The sequence below is a fragment of the Aplidium turbinatum genome, chromosome 9, assembly GCF_918807975.1.
Source record: "Aplidium turbinatum chromosome 9, kaAplTurb1.1, whole genome shotgun sequence".
NCBI classification, from domain to species: Eukaryota; Metazoa; Chordata; class Ascidiacea; order Aplousobranchia; family Polyclinidae; genus Aplidium; species Aplidium turbinatum.
Window position 1 is genome coordinate 26,828,735 of NC_137480.1, and position 15,797 is coordinate 26,844,531.

Sequence of the window (15,797 nt, forward strand, 5' to 3'; positions counted from 1 at the left end):
ACCTAATAGCCTCTCTTGCTCAGTAAATCTTAACCCTCCCAGACTAAAAGACTTATGCCTCGCCCACTACAACCTATGTGTTGGAAGGGGTAAAAGAAAGTTTCAGGGGAGTAAAGCATCTGTTGGAGGAGGGAAACGTCCTTGAACATGCGAACAGTATTGAAACGTTGCAGGCTTAATAGCAGACTAAAACATATTTTTGAAAGGCGAGATAAAACTTTGGGGGGCAATTGTTCTTTGACCCTCCCCGTGGCTACGTGCCTGCTACATTGCAACCGTTGTTTGACAACAAGAATGTTGCATATCACAAATACGTTTCCAGCTGAAAGACATTGCCTTAATTTGTGAAACCGAAAGTTACCCTGTTTGTTTAAACTAGGTTCATGCAATTCGTATTCTACCGCACTATAAGATAACCCTGGCATTGAACTTTTGTGCCATAACAATCACCTTTGCTATCGCGATATTCTTCCTACAACGCGACCAGAAACAAACGCCGCTCCTACCACTGGAAGCGACAGCTAACTTTGCTTGCACCAGGAACAAATACCAAACACGATTCTGGCAACTGATTAACAACCAGCGCTATGCATGAGTGGTTTTGTAACAAGACAATTTGATGCGTTTAATTCAGTTCGTCGGTAACGTTTCAACCTTTAGGGTGTTCCTTTCCTGGTGGCGATGTTTCACGACTACGCTGAGAAACTACTGGAGCAGCTGCTCTTTTTCCTCTTCATTTAAGGCAAGCAGACTTTCCGCTCCGTTTGCGTTAGCTCAGTATGACGGCCAGAGTTGATTCTTGCTTTGAACTTTGAAAATTAAAGAAGAGAAAGAGTGTTCCCCTGAAGACCATCAACACTTTTGATAACGCATCAAGATCGATCAACATAGTCGTAACATATGATAATAATAATAATCGTGTGTTTATTTGCGCCCATTGCGATAACATACAGTAGGCTACACTGCGATCACAGATGCGATACAACAGACGACAGAAAGCAGCGAAGTGACATTTAGTCTTCGAGTCAGCTGCTTCCTTTATGTTGGCTTGCCATTAAGTGTCCTTGCCGAGACACAGCCGCGTGCTCTGGAGCGGTGTCGAACCCACGTTCTTTTGAACGTCGCGCAGTCGTTAAACTGATTGTTTTGCTTTGGTATCATGCACGTTATAACGTTTGTTGCTTCCAGGGGCGCCGGAACGATTTTTGACTGGGGGGCAAGATTACAAAAAAAGGGCACTTTTGTTAACTAAAAGGCCATTTTTTTTTTCAAGTTTTAAGATAAGATATAGCGACAATGCTAATCTATCAGCTCACTATGTATTGAGTAATGATAGCCCACAAGTGTCCGGTATACAAAGAAGGGTATCATACTATGTTATAATGATGTCACCTACTGTCAAGCTTTAAAGCAGCCCGCGGCCATGGCCGCTAAGTAGTGCTTGAATGACCGCGGGTGCTACCTCCTCAAATCGGCCAAGTTTGGCTGCCGGTCTCTTTTAGCCAATTATTTAATTTCGCAATAGAATGATCGTGGATTAACTGTCGAAAATATGTAGTGTTAAAGAGTGACGCAAAATTAGGTCAGCGCGTTATAATCGCCACTGTTGCATTGTGCGGGGATATTTGTTATTGATTGAATATATCCATCTGCGATCACCAGCGCTGTAAGTCTTGTTTGTAATTCTCGACGTTTATTTTAACAAAGTCTTAATCCGAAGTGCTAATTTACATCGGCTGGCAATATTGTCGTTTTTATGTCGATTCGATGTTGTCGGACATTGAATCGTTGTTAAAAAGGAGAACTAGATTAGTTGACATCAATGGGGAAAACATTTTTGATCATATTTTGCAAAAATTATGCTTCTTTTAGTAATGTCCTTCACATCATTGAAATACTTATTTTATTACCTTGCCGTCATCGTCAACACATGTCGAACGTTGTTTTTCGTTGCTAAAAGAAAAATTCTAGGGGAGTGGCGAACTTTTTTAAAATCAGCCACATTGGAGACACTTGTGCGAGTGTCGTTAGATAGTCCCGCAGAAGGCTACTGGATTACAATCTCGATTAAGCAGTTATTGCGTGGTGCACCGATTCTATTGTAGGACGTCGCCCAGGCTTCAACAATGCTAAGTGATCATTTTAGCATTGTTGCAAGTTTACTTCTATTTGCTTATGCTATCGTTATTTTGGCTGCCAAGCACGCAGATTTGGCCGCCGAGAAGGAGCTCCCGGTAGGCCACGAAGGGTGTCGAAAAAAAAGCTAGTTTTAAGACCTGTAGCCTACTGTGTTGCAAAATTTTGTGCCGTAAATATTATTTTGAGGCAAAAATGAAAGATTATAATTAGGCTAAAAGCGAATAGCAGAAATTGTTATATTGCAAAATGTGCAGTAGCTTACATCAGGGTTTCTCAAACTTTTTTGGGCCACGGACCACTATTTGTGAATCTGTTTATTCGCGGACCCCCAATACAAAGGTAAAAATAAATAAAACCAAATTTTGTTTATTTAAAAAACTGACAACATCAATGGGACGGACGGGATTGCTTCTTATTGCATAAGTCATCAATTCTCGGAGTTATTTGTGAAAGACAAACTCGTAAGCCAGGGTCCACGGAAAGTCTGAACCTGTATTTTGTCTTCATGTTGGTAAGAGCTGAAAATGCTGTCTCAATCAATCAATCAATGTTTTATTTGTCAGTAACAGGAACATAGGTACATGTTTGAAATATGCAATATACACAGTACAAAAGTTACACAAGTTCCCATACTGACAGGGAGACAACGAGACGACCATACGGTCTACTAGTCAATTGCCACCCTACGGAAATTACGATTTTGCCATTTAAAATAAGCTTACAAGAGAAAAAATAATAATTGAAACGTTCCCGCGCTTCAAGAACAGCATACGCACAAAAACAAAGAAAAACATATTGATGATAACATAGGCCAAAACACAAAATTCCATGAAGCAAGCAGAGAATAATCAAGCTTCCGAAGAAACTGACAAGTTGGTTTCCATAACATATCACTTACGATGCACTGTAGCTTTGTAAAATTAACGTTTTGATCTCTTTTTTGAAACAATGAAATGATAAGTTTTTTAGCCTACTTGGAACCTCTGACCAGAGCATTGAACCCAATACCTGCATGGACTTCTTACCAAATTCTGTGTTTGATCTATTTATAAAATAGTTGTTGCTTGTTTGATATCTTGTGTTATGCTGATGAATAGATGAAGCATTTGTAAATAAATCACAATACGTAGACGGATACTCATTCATATGAACTTTGTAGGCTACATATGTTTTTTTATTTCAATGTTATGTATGTCTTTTAGTTTCAAGATGTTCATTTTGAAAAACAAAAAATTAGTGTGAGCAGTGGCGTACGCAGGATTTTGTCAAGGGGGGGGGCCATTGACAGTAGGCGTATAGCCATAAATTTGTAAAAGAGGGGTTTGACAAGGGCGGGCGAAGCCCGACAGCGTTTTTGCCTGAGAGGACACCCAGCGGCGGGGGGTCAGGGGGGCCTCCCCCAGAAAATTTTGAAAATTACTTTGAATTTGGTGCATTCTGAGAGCATTTTCAACAAAAATGTGGGTATGAATATTCCTGTAAAATGGTGCTGTCAGGTGGCATAACAAAAGGATAAGATCATGTTTTCTTCGGCATTTTTCGGAAATAAAGCTAAGTCTCTATGTTTTCTTGTTGCTAATTCCTGGCTGAGATGTTTGAATGTTAAGCATCATTCCCAAGCATAAAGAGACTGAAGGCATGATTTTCAATATCGTGATGTCACACGCGTGCCAAAGGGGGGTTGTAACCCCCAAACCCCCCCTGGCTACGCCACTGGCCATTGATATCCCAGACGTCTTCATGATATCCCAGTATGGTTTTAGTTTAGACTTTATCCATTTTTTTCTCACAATAATAGGCTTACAGAACACTACGGGTGGGGTTGGTGGATTGGGCCATGTATTTCGTATTAGCTTAGTCTATAGAACAACATTGTTAATTGCTCTGACAGTGCAATCCAAAACATATTAAATGCCTTAATCTACGTTGTTAACTACTAAAACATTTTTAAGGGGGGGGGGGGGGGCCATGGCCAAATGGCCCCCCCCCCCCTGCGTACGCTAGTGAGTGTGAGCATAGTAATTTTGTTTCGTAATTATTCTTATAACCTTTTTTTGTAATTTTATTAAAGGATCCAGTGCACTGTCACAGGCCTTTCCCCAGCTTGAAATACAATATTGCAAATGACAGTAAATCAAAGCGTGATACACATCTTTTAAAGTGTCTGTGTTGACATAATTCTGAGTTTAAGCAACGCCATGGCCATGAACCTTTTGCTACTTTTCCGCAAATTTTATCTATGTGATATTTCCATGTTAATTTGTTATCTATGTAAACGCCAAGGTATTTTATTTGATCTTTTTGTTGAATGCTTGTGTTACCAATGTTAATGTTAAAATTTTTTATGTGTTTTTTATTTGTTATTAGCATGTATTCAGTTTTTGAGAAATTTAACGATAATCTATTAAGCTTCAACCAGTTGTAAACTTTTTGCATTTCGGCATTCACATTGTTCTGCAAATTTATTTCACATTTGTCGCACATGGTAAGTTTGGTGTCGTCAGCAAATAGTTTAACATTCATGTTTGTTGAATTTGGTAAGTCATTTATATACAGTAAGAAAAGAAGGGGTCTCAATGTCGATCCTTGGGGCACACCGCAGGTAACCTGTCTTGAGTTTGAAGAGATTCCATTGACGACCGTGTGTTGTAGACGATTGCTGATATAGCTTTTTAACAATTGTAATGGAAGGCCCCGAAAACCATATGTTTGCAGTTTCTGTATGAGAATAGTTTGATCAACTGTGTCGAAGGCTTTAGCTAAAACACATGTCTCACACATGTAGGTCGTGGCAAAAGGCAATAAAATCTTAGTTGCCTTTAGCGATAGCAATGGGTATTCCTCCACAACACTCAACCAGAAAGATGCAACAGCTGTTTGATTGAAACTAAGCATTATACTTCGATCAGATGATAATTCGGCTAATTTTTCTTCTTCTCGTCCTGACAGATCAGTCTTTGTAACAACAAAAGGGTTTAAAATCCAGTCAAAATTCTCATATGTCTCTTTTCAAAAATACTTCTTGAAATGTGCAGAAAGAAATTCCAAATGTTGTGTAACGTCAGAGAAAATCAACTCTGTATTAATTGAGGGTTTGTTGGTAATGTAGTCACACAGAACAGGAAACGTAAAATGCACAATATTATCATTTATCCTTGTTTCCCATATGTTAAGTTTCTTTATGAATGCTGTTATTTTGTTTGTTTGCGGCAATTATCTTTGACAGGGTACGTACTTTACAACGTATATGTGTGACTTTTTAATTTCTTGTCATATCACCATGGACCACCTGTGCAGTCGTCGCGGACCACAGTTTGGGAAACCCTGGCTTACATGACCTTAAAAGGGCACCATTGCCCTCCCTGCTCCCCCATCTGCAGAAAAATCGCCCCCCTCGCTTCCGCGCCCCTGGTTGCTTCTACCTTCTTTTAGACCTCAGTGATGTTCAGGGGCGTTGACAAGGGGGTCTAGGTGGTACTTTTGGACCCGGAATATTTAAGGGGCCCGGATTTAAAAAATTCCCCGCGACTGCAAACATCATCAAGATCTTAATATAATCAGATCTAAAGGAATTGCCATCAGAGGATAAAACAGCCATTTCAGCAGTCAGATGGTAAAGTACCGGGCCCCCTTCTGGGTACCAGGCCCACTTCAGCTTTCTGGTGGTAAAATAGCCACTTCAGCCACCAAGCAGTGAAATAAGACTTTAGTCTATAGTGATTTCCCTAACCACGAATATTACCTGAAACACGAGTTTCAAAATAAACAGGCTAATATTTGTTCAAACTCAAAACTGAAATGACACAGGTAAGAAGGTTGCTTTCCCCATTTTTGCACTAAAAATTAGACCAAAACCTCTTTTCAGATTGCAGCAATCAGTAAGTGTTTGACCTCGGACCAAACACCTTTCACAAATCAAATTGAAAACTTTCTGACTGTCTGCACTAACTTTGCTATAAATTCTCTTCTTGTGAGCCTGGAATGACCAGTGAAACATCAATGAAATCGGGAAGTAATCAGGGGTGGGCATTCACATTCCAGGCCAATTTGCGGCCATTTCCAGAGTCTAGCATCATGTTACAAATAAAAATTCGAAAAAGCAACCGCTAGATATAGTAGCCTTAGTTTTGCGGTTCAAGAAATTTTAAATTTGCGCAAGATTTGTTGAATGACCATGCTTAAACGACATCAATGAAAGTTTGTACACAACCTTTATATTCATAACTTTGGCGATTAAGGGGGCCCGAAAATAAATTGGTACCGGGCTCGAGAAATCCTGTCAACGGCCCTGATGATGTTTGGCATATGCTACTTTGTTTTTAGTTGTGATGGTCAGAATTGAATACAAACTGAACCGTACTACTGGCAGTAGCCGACAGAATGGTACTGTACCAACCTTAAAGCTAGACTCCCCCAAACCAATGTATGCACATTGCACAACGTTGCCATTTTAGCTTATTATGTCTGCTGTTGCTGCGTTTCAACTTGGGCCTAAAATCTTCCTCCAGGTGGTAACTTCCTTATAACCTACCGTTGTCTGCCGGTCAGTAAAGTTGTGATTGATGCGTCACAGAAGTGCGATGATGACGCATTGAGTTGCTTCATACTGGAATGTGTTGCCCTGTCAGTGTGTTTGGTGAAAAAAATATGAAAGAATGTGGAATATCGCGATCTTAACTTATATTAGCATTTCTAGGCAAAACTAATGCGAAATAGAATTGGTCTGGAATATATCGCAAGAATGTGAAGATGGCCTCACACTTGTCCACTGGATGTGACTTTCAAGAAATGTTTTATTGCACTTGACGTATGGTAGGCTAAAAACACACCAACAGTATAATGAATCAACAACAATGAAAACTGGCCGCATACGTAATTAACAATATGGCGTCCAGCTCCCTTGTGGCTTCATGATGACGTCATAAGCGCAATGAAGCAAACACAGGAAAGTAGCGACGACAAAGGTAAATATCCTACACATGCAATACCGTGCAAACTCCTGTGTAACGCAGTAAAGTGAATGATCAGGAAACATCAGCTTCCCTCCATAGAAGCACGAACGTTAGTGAAGCAGACAGTAAAGATATTCTTCTGTGAGGCAACAACTGGAATTAAGACAAAACACTGTAAAGATAAAATCTACATCTAATGATTTGAAACTTTTTAAGGAAGCGTCAACAAGTGCAGTGTATTAATGACGTCATTGAATCCTACGTCATGGCTGCGTGATGAAACGCGAGTAGCAATGTAGACCTTGTGGATTCGTGATGGTGGATTGGTCGATGGGTGAGCATGATGAAAGAATCTGCAGAGGCAATAGAATGGTAACAATGTGGGATAAAACTTCACTATCTTGCATACGAACAGTGCTGCGCTTTGTAAAACAGTTAAAACGTAACAAGCCAGAAACTGATGTAGCTTTGTATCTCCCATTTCTAGGAGGAAGTTTAGTGAGTCATCCCGACAATTGATGCCGTGTCCTTAAACGCGATTACCTCAGCGGCAGAAGACAAGTCTCACTCGGTTGGTCCATCGAACCTGACCATTGTCTTGTACGCGCCGGCATCGCTAGCGCTCATGATTGTTGTGAAGGTTGTCTGCTCGTTCAGTACGGGAGGGGTGGACAGGACCTGAATACAAATGCAGGGGTGATTATGAAGGGGTGGACAGGACCTGAACACAAACGCAGGGGCGTGGTTACGGTGGACAGGATCTGAACACAAATGCTGGTGGATAATTAATCTACTCATGAGATGAGGAAGCTGGATACTTCTGCTACTGAAATAATTATTATTATCCACCTTAGCTGCCTGGGAACGATCTTTATCTTTAAACCAGGGAGCGACCGTCCGCTCATTATCGAAATATTTCTTCCATATCGGCGCAATTGTGGCAGGGACAACTGTTTCAGCTGCTGAGCACCGCCAGCACAACATTAACCCGGTCGACCGTCGTATCATCCAACAGGCAAATGGTGTGGTACCTATGTATGACGCTCAGTAGCTGCTGCCCATGTACTGGCTGTGTTGATTTATCGGAACTTTGCCTTCCGTGCATCACAATTGTCGCAAATTTGATGTCATAATTCTACTTTCGCTCCAATGTCATAACAGAAGTCATAGTCATCAAGAACAGTTATGTTGCCAGACAACCACAAAGGAGGGTTTCTGTCACAAAAGCGAACAGCCTTCTAGAACAAAGAGCTAACCAAGAAATGAGGAAAGCAGCATTCCTAATCGGCCAATACATGGGAATGCACAGGGACAAACTAAATGGGAAACTTTCGCGGTTTGCAAAGAATTTAAACAGAAGTGAAAGCGGCAATCCCGATTCCGCGAACATCAGAGAAGCCAACAATGCACAAACCCTACAAACGAGCATCGACCAATGGCGTCGTGCTGATGTCACAATGCAGGAACTATAACCGTAAGTGGAAGCGTCGTCTGATGGGGGAAACGTTTCCAAAGTGGTCATAGCGCGATTGCCGCCAGGTCACAAGACAAAACAATAAAGTTTACATTCAAATATAGACACATACAAACAAATAACATTTTGTTGTCGATTTCGTGACAAAGCAATGTTACACGAAACAGGCTTCATCGCTTTCACGCTTCATACCGGCACGATTTAGCGGGAATCATCACGTGACCAGCCGAACATTGCGGAATAAGCGGGAAAAATAGTTGCCTAGCAACAAACCTGGTACAGTCGATCCGTGTCCATCTTGTCCTTCCCCACAGCCATCATGGACTTAACTGCAGCGTGTCGCCGGTTGTCGGACTTGGGGGGTTTCTTCCAGGGGTCGTAGTTCGTCTCCACCAGAAACCACCTGAAAGAGATGTAGGTTACCATGGATACCCTCCATACCCCACCAAGTGACCGGGGTGAGGCCTAGAGCCGCTCAAGTTATTCAGTTCAGGAAGTTGAAAGTCTCAGTCTCCAAACTTAGTTTCATTTTTTCCTTTTCTCGTCGAGGGAACTGACACTGCAACATTTGCATGTTTTAATTGCAGTAAATTTTTGAAGGGTGGAAATTCCATAATCATAAGTTGACTAAATGTGCGTTCTCGGATGCTTTGCGATGTCATACAGTTTGACGTCAGAGGCTTGCCCCACAGCAATTATGTCACAACACATAAACAAATCAGTAGCTCACGGATGCCTAGGGTAGTTGTCCATATGTTTCACCAACGCCACATCCTCCCCATTCCGCACCACCAAGGCCCCCTCGCTGGGGCGGATACCCCCCAGGATGAAGTAGACGGGGGCGTCCGTGGGGGTGTTGATCAGTTGGTTGAGGGCGCTCTTGTAATCTGATGACTCATCAAGGACCTGAAGGTTCAACACAGTGTTGCCAGATGAGTAATTAATTTGGTTCAACAAAACAGGTACTTGTCGCCACAAAGGGAGCTGATGCTGCGGAATTGATCTTCCATACAGTTACTCAAAGTCTAAATACAAAGTCTGCAGACGTTGAATTACTATAAGACTGAAGATGAACATTTTTAACTGGGGAGAGACCTGCGGCCAAAATAATAATAAATTAACAAACTGTTTGACACTGCTCATAATATTTTCGCACATGTTCACAAACTGCGCAATGCGCGTATGCTCCAAATCTCTTTTCATGGTTTAACCCATTTTTATTGTTCAATCACAAAGAGCTTGGATTACCTTTCGTGCAGCAAAGAAAGTGATGTGGCCGCCCTCCAATGACGTAATAATGTTTTTCCACAATGTTCCATAATTTCTCTGATCGCCGCTCAGTGAGAATGCTCCATGGCGAGTTCCAGTGGTCACTCCAACATAGCCAATATATGAACTTGCTGTGTAAACTGCCTAGAAATTTGCATAAAGTTATGCTTTCACTTAATTGAAATAGGGACTGGAGGGAAAAGTTGGCCAGCTGCGCATTAGTGTGTCTGTGGTTCGACCTTTGAAAGGGCGCCGGTTCGACAACGCTCAAGAGCATGAGGCTGTGTCTTTGGCAGGACACTTAAATGCATGCCTGAAGGTGGACACAAAGATTGGCTTCCTTGCCTTCCTGTCCACTCAATCTAAATATTCAACTGGCGGGCGTAAGCTTGGATACGACAAAAAGTATTGGTAATCACTTCTTTAAGTTCTTTGCCACCTGAGTCATAAATCATAGAAACAAGGTCGATTAAAGTGAAACGACAGAAGTGACTGCCGTATCTATTGTGGTATCTTATAGCCTACCGAATGACAAGTATCTTAGTCTGGTCACCCGGTACGAATCGGTTTCACTGAGCTGCAACGCCATTTTAACTTTTTGAAACTGAATAAAGACCCAGCCCATCGTTATATTTACAACCGACCTTTCCATTCCTTTGAAATTCCACCTGAATTGTGAGGTTCTTCAGAATCTTGGGAAGAATATAATCAAGATTGCGGCCATGAATAATGCGGCCTGTCTTATCAACGGCAACAATGCTTGTGCAAGCTCTGAACAACAACTTGCCAATTAACTTCCACACCAACTTCATGAAAACGTTACCTCGTCGGTAAACTGCGAGTTTCGCGGCATGTCTCAATTGTCTCAACATACAAGGATGTACAAACTAAAGCAAAAATAAATTGTTTAAAAGCTTAATTAATTTTTTCATGTGCAATCAACGCACTTAAAACAAGCCGTTGTTGTACTCCATCAGTGCAAGGCAGGTGGATGAGTGAAATTAGCATGACCAGAAGCTGTGACTGTATTAAAATGTTGCACCATAGGCATACGAAGCCGAGAAACGTAATTAGACTTAATATATTCACGTTTATTACTGCATAGTAACATTCACAGAAAACAAAACTAAAACTAAATTTCAAATCAAACGTTTTCGACATCACATTTTGGCAAAGTGTTTTGATTGTGGGAAATGTGATAAAGAAAAAGATTTACTTGAGGAATGAGGATAGCAATTTGTAAAACAGAGGATAGAGTTACTCTCATGGCATGAAACAGTGACATATTTCTGTTATTTGGGTGATCAAATAAATGGAAACGGTGGATGCTAAGCAGCTGTGATAAGAAAGACAAGGCTGGGTTGGGAAAAGTTCAGGAAATGTGGGGATTGGGAAAATGTTATACCGTACGGAAAAAGTTTTTGTTAAAAATGAAAGGGAAAGTATATCAGAGTTGTGTGCGGCTTGTACTATTACATGGCAGCGAAACATGGACATGGATATTATTAAGAGAGAGTGAACTGGCTATTCTGAGAAAAAAGGAAAAAGCAATGGTGAGAGCAAAGTGAGGGGTGAAAACGAGGTAGGAGAAAAAGAGTGAAGAGCTGATAGATACGCTAGCAACGAGGAAGACTATTGAACAACTTGCAAGGGCAAATGGCGTAAGATTGTATGAACCTGACCAAGGAGAGAGGAAGAAAGTTTTCTTTGAAAGGCTTTGACTTTGAAGGTAGATGGGAAGAGGAAACGGGGACGCCCAAAAAGAACATGGAAAAAACAATTGAATGAGGCAGACAAAGTCGGACTGAAGGAGGAAGATGCACAGGATGGAAGCAAGATGGAGAATAGGAGTTAAGGCAATCGCTACAAGCAAAGAATTGGCCACCCCCACTAGTGGAGGACAAAACCGAATTTGGATGATGAGGATGTCCTTTTTGGGCATACTATATATATACAGTAATTTTAAAACAATGAAAACTATTAATACTACAAAAAGTGCTCAATGCCAAGCAAAAAGGCAAAGCAGAGCGAATTAAATCAAATGTAGTTATTACTATCTGAAGCCTTTACAAATTGTTTCACCTAACGGATCATCAGAAGGTCTGCAAAAAACATGTAAACAGTAAAGAATCGATAATTCTGAAAAGATATTAAATATTACAACTGTAAATTAATCTGCCAAAAAAAATCTCTAAACCTGTACTGCCTTTACTGTACTAACCTTTATTACTAACCTTTATTTACTGTACTAACCTGTACTAACCTTTATGAAATTTGACATTGTTGATTTTTATCCATCCATTACGGAGGAACTTTTGTGTAAAGCAATTGAGTTTGCCAAACCATTTATGGATTTGGACGATTGTATCATACAAACAATTTTCCATGCTAGGAAATCGTTGCTTTTTAATGGTGGTGAAACTTGGGCTAAGAAAGATGGTTTGTTTGACGTTACAATGGGCTCATTTGATGGTGCTGAGATTTGTGAGTTGGTCGGCTTGTTTCTTTTGAACGAACTTTCTGCTATTGTTGACAGAGACATGCTTGGCTTATATCGTGATGATGGTCTGGCTATTTTGCGTAATTTATCCGGCCCTAAGATTGATCGTTTGAGAAAGAATGTCATTCAATTATTTAAACAACATGGCTTAAATATTACTGTGGATACTGGTCTAATTGAAACTGATTTTCTTGACGTCACTTTGAATTTGCTATCTGGTAAATTCTGGCCTTATAGAAAACCCAATAATGATCCAATTTACATCCATGCCCAGTCCAATCACCCACCCAACATTAAGAGACAAATCCCGACTATGATTTCAAAGCGATTGTCCGCCACATCATTTGGCCAAAATGAATTTGATAAGACCGCATCTGTTTATAACGATGCCCTTTTGAAAAGTGGTTTTGCGGAGAGAGTTTGCTACAATCCTGCTAATAACTTACGAACATCTAGGAAAAGGAGCCGGAAAATTTTATGGTTTAACCCTCCTTTCAGCTTGCAGGTTGATAGCAATATTGGTAAGGAATTTTTCAAACTTGTTTCCATACACTTTCCACCCCATCATAGATTGCACAAAATATTCAACCGTAATACTATTAAGCTGAGCTACAGTTGTACTCCGAATGTTGCAAGCGTCATATCCTCCCACAATAAAGCAATATTGCAGGCTGATAATATACCATCGCAGCCTGGTTGCAATTGTAGGGTGAGGCCAGAATGTCCTTTGAATGGGCAATGCTTGCAGAAGGCCATTGTTTACAAAGCTACCATTGATAACAGCCCGAAGGTTCTTAATTACATTGGTTGTTGCGAAACTACTTTTAAAAAACGTTTTTCCAACCATAAATGTACCTTCATGGATAGGTCTAAACGTAACAGTACCGAACTATCTAAGGCAGTTTGGGACCTTAAGGACAAGGGTGTTGATCCTAAAGTAACTTGGTCCATCCACAGCTGTGCTCGGCCTTATAGTGGTGGTGGTCGTAACAATTGTGGCCTATGTTTGGCTGAAAAGCTGGCCATTCTGAAGGCTGATAGTGGCCACCTTTTGAACAAGCGTTCGGAACTGGTCGGCAAATGTCGTCATAGAAACAAATTTAAACTCAAGTACTTCAAAATAAAATAAATTCCTTTTGATTTTCACAGGTTTTTAAAATTTCATTTGATTTTTACAGGCTATAAATCTCATTTAATTTTTACAGGTTTATAAACAGATTTTATTTCATTTGTTCAGGACACTACAGGTTACATCATCACAATTCCTTGGGATTTTTACAGGTTATAATTTTGAAAAAATTGAATTTCATTTCATTTTTACAGGTTGTAAAACTCATTTAATTTTTACAGGTTTAAAAACAATTTTTGTTCATTCTGTTCAGATTACTACAGGATTCGCCGATCATAACAAGCATTTTGCTTCTTTGTGATGTCATAGATGTTGCCATCATTGTTGCTTGGTTTCCATTGGGACAAATTGATTGAAACTTTATCGTGGCGGATGGAGGCTGTCCTTAGTAATTCTGGAGTTTTTTTTCTACAGATTGGATTACGGTTATAATATTTACAGTAATATCTTTTCAGGAATTCAGGTTTAGAGGTTTTTTGCAGATTAAATTACAGTTGTAATATTTAATATCTCCTCAGGAAGTACAGGTTTAGAGATTTTTTTTGGCAGATTAATTTACAGTTGTAATATTTAATATCTTTTCAGAATTATCGATTCTTTACTGTTTACATGTTTTTTGCAGACCTTCTGATGATCCGTTAGGTGAAACAATTTGTAAAGGCTTCAGATAGTAATAACTACATTTGATTTAATTCGCTCTACAGTAATTTTATGTACATCTGAACAAAAAAATTGTTAAACATTAATTATCAATTAAAATGAAATGTATTGAACTGTTTCTGCAAGAAAATTTTTTTCTTGATAGCCGAGCTTGAATGACTGCACAAATTAATGACTAAATGAGCTAAACACTTTGCAATACCAAATATTTTGTATGACTCACTTAATGCTGCTATTAGCGTACGCTGTAAAGTCATAAAGGATGTTGGTGAGGACAATGTCACCCAGGGAGATTCCAGTCGCCGCACTTAACCCCCTCATTTCGTCAGAATATGGCTGAGCTATGTAGCAATCCAAATCACCAGCGATCCGTTCAACGGCAGCCGCCATCTCAGGGGATTTAAACATCGGCCTGAAAGCAATTGGTAAAACACTAAAAGTAATGTTTGCAAAATCCAAATAAAGATAGAGCTTCGATGGAGAGTTTGTCTTACAGAAAGTTTCAATAAGGCTTTCTTTGTTTGAAGATAAATATTGTGCAGTAGCCTATCAAACAAGCCGAATGGAAATGTGTCTTTGTAATGGCTGGACCTTTCTTTAAACTTACCGGAGCAAAGCTTGGATTCCTTGTGCAAAATAATTGACATCAAATTGGTGAACCAATGCGCGCCACCTGAACAAACAAAATAATCAGTCGGCTAATCAAACAGGAAACATTGCCTCCACCTGATTCAATGTATTTTTCACATAATCTAATGTTGATATGCCAAACTACCAGAACATCACCATCTTCGGTGATGAAATGACAATCAGACAGTAGGTTATTGCTAAAACATACCATATCAAGACATTTTCTGATATCTCACCGCAACCCTGAGCAATGGGTTCAAATGAGATGCCTGGCAAACAATCAAATTCAAAACAAGATCTTAGTTGAATATAAAACTTCAAAGCAAAAACGAAACAAGAATAATTGTAAGTTACAAAGTTCCCCATATCAAAAGTCACCAAAATCACACCTACCGATCCATTGGAGCCTGATCAAGGTTGACAACGTATGATTTAGCTTGTGTGGCATTGTTCTTATTCTCCATCTTATCCATCGTTAAGACATAGTTTGAACGACTAGGCATCGATGACCCAAAGTGAACAACCAACAAAAGTGAAAACAATTGACACAGATTCATTGTGATTGTTAACACGATAGATGACAATGAATCTTCATATAAAACAAAACTGAAAAACGTGAAATAAACAATTTTATAGTCAGCTGATGACGAGTGCAATTAAATAATAAAATAAAATATTAAATAAAAAGAATGGAGCTCAATCCATCAATGGTTGGAAAGATCTGTCATCAACATCATCAACCAATTTTGATTAGGCCTATACAGGCCATAAACTAATCCTCATGTTGAGAGTGTCTAATCCTCACGTTGAGAGTTGGGTTGGCAAAGTCCATGGACTACAAGGCCATGCTTTACAAAAAAGGTAATATTATTATTAGTTCTTCCTAAGTCAGTTTCGATCTACCTTGACCCGGCTGTGCTGCACCTGACCTGCGAGATCCAGCTGTTTACAGTCAATGTTTACAATAACAAGTATATATAGCCTACCATACATAAAACCAGCCATGTTTTGTTTAACACTTGTATATTCATTGATAACTGAACA

General features: G+C 39.8%; 1 protein-coding gene across 1 annotated transcript; it reads right to left on the reverse strand.

The window, feature by feature from the left end:
- Nucleotides 1-6,914: 6,914 nt before the first annotated feature.
- On the reverse strand, nucleotides 6,915-15,353 carry LOC145777430 (N-acylethanolamine-hydrolyzing acid amidase-like). Its single transcript, XM_082588801.1, has 9 exons — nucleotides 15,147-15,353; nucleotides 14,731-14,796; nucleotides 14,347-14,535; nucleotides 10,479-10,605; nucleotides 9,814-9,978; nucleotides 9,296-9,471; nucleotides 8,839-8,968; nucleotides 7,635-7,769; nucleotides 6,915-7,444 (listed from the first exon to the last, which is right to left on the reverse strand). The coding sequence occupies exons 1-8, from the start codon at nucleotides 15,308-15,310 to the stop codon at nucleotides 7,656-7,658; spliced, it is 1,131 nt and encodes a 376-aa protein (XP_082444927.1). The 5' UTR covers nucleotides 15,311-15,353; the 3' UTR covers nucleotides 6,915-7,444; nucleotides 7,635-7,655.
- Between the last annotated feature and the right edge of the window lie 444 nt (nucleotides 15,354-15,797).

What these genes read in the sequence shown, in the direction of transcription:
- LOC145777430 (XM_082588801.1), bottom strand. Translation starts at nt 15,310, where the DNA reads ATGAATCTGTGTCAATTGTTTTCACTTTTGTTGGTTGTTCACTTTGGG. An exon ending in GGAATCCAAGCTTTGCTCCG is followed by an intron (nt 14,536 to 14,730) that starts GTAAGTTTAAAG and finishes AATTGCTTTCAG; the next exon opens with GCCGATGTTTAAATCCCCTG. An exon ending in ACACGGATCGACTGTACCAG is followed by an intron (nt 7,770 to 8,838) that starts GTTTGTTGCTAG and finishes ATTTGTATTCAG; the next exon opens with GTCCTGTCCACCCCTCCCGT.